Genomic DNA, 7857 nt, shown 5'->3' with positions numbered 1-7857 from the left:
AAAAAATAAGAAATCAGGAAGGGGGCCAACACTTTTTCACACCACTGTATATATATGTTTTTATATCTTGATTTATACCCCTAAAAGGGCGACGTATCCCCTGAGATACAAACATTTAGAGACCGATTACAGAAAATATAAGCATTTAATTTATAAAATTTCAATGTAAACCTAATAAGCTAATGCTGAACAACAGCTTTTTAAACAGGTAAGTCCCCTCCAACGTGTGTAAATATGTGAACTAGATCAACTTTTATCGGAGGGTAAGTAGATTTCCCACCACAGGCGGCCATGCTGGTTTAAATGCTGCCCGTGAGCTAAACAAAGAATGGAGAAACAAAAGTCACCTCATCTAAATATTCACAACAAACACCCTTTCAAGATGAAACCAAGAAATGAGACCTACGCTTTCACTGCTTCTCCCCAGAGATTCTCAAATGTCTGTATCCCCCAGGATACGTCGCCCCTTTTAGGGTTAAATTATTAGTGTTTTTAGAGTTTCCCTTTATTTGAGCGTTAGATGATGGCAAAGGTAATCTAAATGTAAAAATAGAAGAAATGAAGCATTGCACAATTAGATAACAAACAATGATACCAAAATCATATTGGCTGATATACAGTGCATCCCTAGTCGGTTTTGATTTCATGGTGACTTAGAGGCTCTGGACTGATAACATGTTGATGAGAGAATTAGTCAGAACCTGGGGAACTGTGAACTAGAGAGTCATCAGATTCTCACTATTGTTGTTTACTTCTGGAATTTACGCTGTTGCAGGAAGTCTTTTGGTGAAATGATCTTTATGTTCCTGTTTTGAAATGCTCGTAGTATTGAGAAAAGTCCAATCAGTAAGAGAACTGTGTGTAATTTGATGTTGGTAATATTATTTTGTAGCCATGGAAACAAAGAGGTGTTCTCATGCCTGGGCATTCAACTGGCTGTTGATTGGTTCCTGGAGAAGGGCCACAAAGATATCACAGTTTTTGTCCCAGCATGGAGGAAAGAACAGTCGAGACCTGATGCACCAATCAAAGGTACCACAAAAATGAAAAAAAAAAAAAAACACGCAGAAAATGTTTCTGTGATGAGTTAACACTTCCTTGAAGTGCGAGTATGTGTCTGTGTATTTCCAATTGGTCTAAAAATCTGAGACCACCAAATAAATTGCTTCTATGTTAATGTTAATTTAATGTATATATTATTAAATATATCAATTTGAGTGAAAAGTTTAATTGAAAATTATTTTCTGAATTTATTAGTATTGTTCATCCTTCTTTTGATCAAAGAAAAGCAGCTCTCAAGCTGCATGAACTCCACAAATTTGTGTAAAACCTGATGAATCATATTCTCAATCATGATTTGAGAATGATCCAAATAGCATCTTGTGCTTCAACCGAGACAAACAAAAATGACCTTTTTTTGTTTTACAAAGTTCACATGATCAGTGTCACAGATTCACCGCCTTTGATTATCGACCTAGAAGTATTCTTAATCATTATATTTCATAATGTTTCTTTATTTACAAATGTTTAAAATTCCAAAATGTTGTTTATTTTCAGGCTTAAAATAGGTTAGACTTTTGACCCTTACTGTATGTTGTTAGATACAGTAGATCTTTTCACTGTGTGTGTTACCATCAAAAGCCATTTTTATTTGCCTGCATGAACTTCTCTGAGGAGCCGCCATGTGTCCAGTGAGATCGTCCATCTGTGCTGTGATGTTTATACAAGTTTGCGTATGTCTGTGCATGAGGTCACAGGAAGTGATGATGTGTGATGTCACCCTCATCCTCAGATCAGGAGATCCTACGGAAATTAGAGAAGGAAAAGATCCTTGTCTTCACACCGTCTCGCAGAGTCCAAGGCCGGCGAGTGGTTTGCTACGATGACCGTTTTATCGTCAAGCTGGCCTGCGACTCAGACGGGATCATTGTGTCCAACGATAACTACCGAGACTTGCAGAATGAGAAACCGGAGTGGAAGAAATTTATTGAGGAACGACTCCTCATGTACAGCTTCGTCAATGACAAGTATGCTCGCACACAGTTACCGTGGTGACGGGGTTTTCTCTCTCAATAAATTGTCTTGTGCTTACCACCCTCACCACCCGTATGGCGTTCCTCTCACTCTTTTTCTTCTTTCACTTTTTATTGCTCTGTCATTTGTTTCAACTCTCTATAGTCAGTTGTTCTATTTGTAAATAAGCTTTAATTAATTTACCGATTTATTTGCTTAAGTTTGATTTCCAGTGATGAGGTCCCATGATTAGGCCTGTTGTGTATGCCTGTTCCCAGTTATATGTGATTTAAGCCACACTGCTATCCCAAAAAAAGTCATTTTAAGTGAATATAGAAATGCCATAAATGGGCATTTTTGTCTCACTTGCTGATGCAGTATGTAGTTCAGTATAAATGCTTTGTCATGCACATACACCATCTGTGGTGGTTCACATCACAAAACGATTAATGATGCTTTAACATACATTGTGAATGCAGAGTGCTCCAGTTTCACTTTATTTTAATATTTGCATAATGGCCGCAAAAAATAATTTTGGACAGAAATATTCTACCATACTTCTGTATAATGTATAACATTATTAATCTCATATTTATAATATAAATAAGGATAACGTTCATATTTAAATACATTTTAGATTTAAATCATTATTCCTATCATAGAGTTGTGCTTATTTGTGTCTGTTGGATTGATTTGTAGGTTCATGCCTCCTGATGATCCTTTAGGGAGACACGGACCCAGTCTGGAAAATTTTCTCCGTAAACGACCAGTGGTTCCAGAGCACAAGAAGCAGCCGTGTCCTTATGGTCAGTACAGCAAAAGTAGGAAATTAATTTGTCTTTATTCCAGAACATCACAGCATATTACAAATATCCATTTTTGCTGTATCAACACTGTAATATAAAAGAAGATAAATATATTTGATACGTTTTTCATGCACTGTCAAACTATGGATTTTCCAGTTGGATTTTTAAAAATAATTTTCAGTATACTGTTATTTAAAAAAACAATCAGTGCTACCATTTTAAAAAACACAGAAGTAACTTTTTTTTTGTCTCAACCACCACTATTGGTTTTATCACAGGTAAGAAGTGCACGTACGGCCATAAGTGCAAGTACTACCACCCAGAAAGAGCCAACCAACCACAACGGGCTGTCGCAGATGAGCTCAGAGCCTTTGCCAAACTCTCTGCCGTAAAGACAATGAGCGAGGGGGCACTTGCCAAATGTGGGACCTCTGGTTCTGCTGCCAAGGGAGACAGTAGCTCAGAGGCAAAGCGAGTGGCACCCAAGCGCCAGTCTGACCCCAGTATCCGGTCAGTTGCATGTGAGCAAGAAGAGAGACTCTGTCCAATGCGGAAGGCTGAGGCCAGTTCTGTACCGTCTTTAGTTTCAGCGCTTAGCGTTCCAACTATGCCACTGACGAAAAGCCACGCAGCAGGCGCTCTAAACACACGCTCAGCAAGCAGCCCTGTTCCAGGGTCTCTGCACTTTACCCACAGCTCACTTGAACACGCAGGCAGCGTCCAGTATCCCCCCATCCTAGTCACCAATAGCCAGGGCGCATCTGTGGCTTACGGTGAGCCATTCCCCAAGTACGACTCTGTGGTAAGCGACCATGGATACTATTCCATGCTCAGTGACTTCTCCACCATCAGCCTCCAAGACAGTTTCTGCAGTCTTGAACAGCCAGAGCCTGTAGGGGTGGGTGGAGGATATCCTGGCAGAGCCAGCATGTGCCCAGAACCCGGCCGAAGTCATTCGTCAGACTCCTTCTCGTCCTACAGTGGAGAGATGTACCTCAACTCATTGGAGGGCAGCCTGGACGACAGCATGAAAGGGCCACCTTCGCAGACCCAGATGCAACCTTCGGCGCAAACGCGCCTTCAAGCCTTTGCTCACGGTTTCCACCATGAGGCCTTGACACGTGTGCAGAGCTACGGAACGGATGAACCCAAACCGGGTCCTCGAAAGCAGTCCTCCGCCCACCTTGCGCCACACACCCAACACCCAGTTGTTGGCGCTCGATCCAGCTGCCCAGGAGACTACCCTCCTCTCTCCCAGAACATGTTGCCTTCTGCCAGCCCCTCACAGCACGGTCGATCCTTAGGCATGACTCGAATGGACAGCATCTCTGACTCACGGCTCTACGAGAGCAACCCGCTGCGCCAAAGGAGACCTCCTCTTTGCCGAGAGCAGCATGCCAGCTGGGACCCTTTGCCGTGTGGTAATGAGCCCTACAGTTATGGAAGCTATGGATTAACGGGAGGCCTTATGCCTTGCTGTGAAAGGGTGATGGTCCGCAGCATGCCCGAGAAGATGGAGCAGATCTGGAGGTCCCCGTGGGATAGCGTGCCGCCTCCACCGCCCAGTGCTCGTGGGCCAGCGGAGGAACCCCAAGAGCGGCACCCTATTCCAGAACACCAGTTTCAAACCTACCGAAACCTCTGTAACATCTTCCCGGCATATGTGGTCCATTTGGTCATGGAGGAGAACCCTCACATGACTGATCCCCAGCAGCTGGCTGCCGTCATCGTCACTAAACTGCGCTCTTGCCATTAAGGCTGCTAACAACAACACCACAATATTTAGATATCCTAGTGAATGAGAAATTGGACGCCTTGAGAATTTCGTATTTTGTTTCACTCTGAAGAAACAGCCAGCCCCCATATGTAATTATGATTGGATTGGATCCATTAGGAGGTTGGCTAGCATGATAGCATTGATGCTGCATTGGTTATTATGTAATCTGTTAAGCCATATGGGAGCCTGGATCTTGTACCTTGAAAAGTTTAGCATAGAAACGTGAGATCCCTCATAAAAAAGGTCCTGCTTTCTCCACCGTTTAGCTCCTGAGATGGGCCAAAAAGTTCTTAAGGTTGTTCATAAAGCCGGCTCAAAAGTGTATCCACATTGAGAGAGCAACTGCCTGCCAGTTTGATGGCAGATCTTGAGAATGTGTTATTTCGTTGGTGATGATAACATTTATCCTTTGAAAAAGAGTTACATGAGAGAAATCTCTTTGGTAAAACCGATCAGAAATGATCCTGCACAATATGAATAGTATTGTGTATGTATATGTGTATTCACTTGCATTTGCGTGTAAATATGACGTGACACCGTGGTGTGGTTTTTCGGTGTGCGTGATGACTTGATGTGTGATTTTGGAAAGATTAGGAATGAACGCTTGCGTACCTCAAAGCATGACCTTTGAACTTTTATGGCCTTACATCGGAGCGACCTCACCACACATTAATGTGAATAGTACTTAATAGTTGTGGAGGTCGCTGTTTTGCATTTGTTTTATAAAAGCGAGCACTGGGACAGAAAGATTTAGATTCTGCCGTGCTGCAGTTCAGACTTTTTAATTGGCTGGGCTGTAACTGCAAACCGGCCCTGCAACATCTGTTCGCACACATGCACGGATACGTATTTACGAAGCCATTTTAAAAGATTGAGCCAAACAGAAAATCAGTGTACATTTTCCTGATCTGAAAGCACTAGGTATGTCTAGTTGGAGAAGATATTATTCATATGTATTTGCTAAATGTTGTTGTTGTATTGTAGATTTTAAGAGAGATGTTTGAGTAAGCATGGGCTTCAGTAAATCTCTCCCAGACAGCATGTTAGCACTATGCTTGACAGAGAGCGCTGCTCACGTTTGGCTCGTTAGTCGATAACTATGCTCAAGTATTCACAAACTGGGGAGGAGAATGCGTCTCTTCGGCAAAATGCTCTTGTGCAGCATCTATTTCCTGATTGATGCCGAGAGACCACCCCATTTCATCTGCTCCGCCCTGTAAGTTAACATATTTTCAGGAGAGCGTGAATGTTATTGGTCCAGAGATGCTCTGGGTGTTTTAAAAAGAGACTTAAATTGCTCCTTCATTTTTTTTCATGAGCACAGGAGTGGCCCCGTAGGGCCCCGTTACTGCTCATGGGAAGGTGTGACACACTGCCTACCTGTCTCTTCCTGTGCGACACACACGGAACACCAGGCTGTTGTTGGGTTGTTTCTGACATTTGGCTGACAGTTCGCTTGCTGCCTCTCTACCGCCCCTGACCCTGCTTCGACTTGGACACAAAACCCAACCTCTCAGCTCTCTAATACGAATATGGACGGTTCTCCTTCCCTTTAGTTTTATTTTTCAACAAGGTTCTTCCAGAAGGCCATTAATGATTTTTTTTTTTTCTTTTTACAATCTCTGATTTTTTTTTTTCAAAAATATTTTAAAATGTTTTCTTTTTTATGATTATTTACACATTTTAGGCCAGAAACATATTTATGCAAGTACATAATTGTAGGCACTAATGCTTGATCAATGACATCATGACAACTTTATTGGCTAATAGCATCACAAGAAGGTTCACATTCCTAAATCCTTCCGTAGCGTCCGTCTTGAACTGACATCAAAGGCAGCAGATGATAAAATATCCCATTTCACACTTTTAGCTTTCAGAAAATCTAGAACTGTCAAAAATCTACTATAAAATTATTATTTTAAGTTGCAGTTCTGTTGTGTTATGAATTGTGACATATTTTGGAATGCAATGACGTGAAATCCAGCTAGAAGTGTTAAGTTGTGGTCACATTTAATGTTTGGCAAATTTTTGCAGGCTAAATGCAGCCATTTAAATAGGAATCCACAGGATTGGGAATTTACTTGAGGGCAATAGATTTCCCCACAGAGATTTCGCAACTGGTTCAAGTTGGTCACGTAGACTGACAATAGACATTTTTTGCCCACAAACTTTCGCTAATGTGACTGCACCTTTAGCATCATTCATGTACTTACAGCGTATGTTTCAGGCCTAAATTTATATTTTTGTTTGAGATTGAAATGTTTTTACGGTTGGGTTTCTCCATTTTTCCTTCTCCTCTGAACCTAGGAGCAAAAAATCCTGAAGGAGGTGTTTATAGAGCAGGGGTGGGCAAACTTGGCCCTTCCAGGCCACTTTCCTTCAGAGTTTAGCTCCAACTCTAATCAAACACACCTGAACCAGCTAATCATTGTCTTCAAGACTACTAGAAAGCTACAGGCAGGTGAGTTTTATCAGGGTTGGACCAAATCTCTGCAGGAAAGTGGCCTGGAAGGGCCAAGTTTGCCCATCACTGTTCTAGAGCAATCTAGAAACTAATTTCTGGTAAGTTACATTACTGTCTGCTGCTTATGCTCCGAGGTTCAGACCCCCATGCAGTTGAACAGCAAGCTACCAACACATCAAATGTCCAGAAACGACCTTTTGCTTGTTGATACAAATTGTATCTATTTCTTGATTGTAAAAAAAAAAATATATATATATATATTTCTGAGCTGTACAGTATCACTTATATGAGTATATATATATATATATATATCTATATATTTAAAAAAACAAAACAACAAAAAAAAAAGCTTAGTTTTGTTTAAAAAAAAAAAAGGATAAAGAAATATAATGCCATAATGTCAGTGATACCGTGTGTCACTCGAGTAGCCCATAGAGATGGCTTATTTCCTGCTGGGCAGACCACAGACAGGGATCTCTCTCTCTCTCTCTCTCTCGTTTCTTTCTCCGTTCTCTCATACTTCCTTTACCTTTCCATGCCTTGAAATTTGCTGTTTGATGGGTATTTTGGAAAGTGATAGTTTACCTCAGTGGAACTGAACTTCATTTCTGTTTGACTGAAGGATTTTTAGGGCGTGGCTTTATTTATCATCATTCAGTCCCTCTCTGTTAAAGGTATAGATTCAGGAGAGACACATTCTGACTCAATCTGTGTACTCCTAATATATTTTTCCTCTTTGTAAATATTGAAAATTAATGTCAATCCTCTTGTATTTGCACAGTATTAGTGCATTTCAC

At 41.2% G+C, this 7857-nt stretch overlaps 1 protein-coding gene across 1 annotated transcript; it reads left to right on the top strand.

The window, feature by feature from the left end:
- Positions 1-182: 182 nt before the first annotated feature.
- LOC107741270 (probable ribonuclease ZC3H12B) lies at positions 183-6180 on the top strand. Its single transcript, XM_016553968.1, has 5 exons — positions 183-208; positions 893-1032; positions 1793-2027; positions 2713-2819; positions 3098-6180. The coding sequence occupies exons 1-5, from the start codon at positions 183-185 to the stop codon at positions 4573-4575; spliced, it is 1986 nt and encodes a 661-aa protein (XP_016409454.1). The 3' UTR covers positions 4576-6180.
- Positions 6181-7857: the final 1677 nt, after the last annotated feature.

The sequence above is a fragment of the Sinocyclocheilus rhinocerous genome, unplaced genomic scaffold (assembly GCF_001515625.1).
Source record: "Sinocyclocheilus rhinocerous isolate Xijiao unplaced genomic scaffold, SAMN03320098_v1.1 scaffold615, whole genome shotgun sequence".
In the NCBI taxonomy this organism is placed as follows: domain Eukaryota; kingdom Metazoa; phylum Chordata; class Actinopteri; order Cypriniformes; family Cyprinidae; genus Sinocyclocheilus; species Sinocyclocheilus rhinocerous.
The sequence above is the reverse complement of the archived record's forward strand: the minus strand, read 5'-3'. Positions and strand labels throughout refer to the sequence as shown.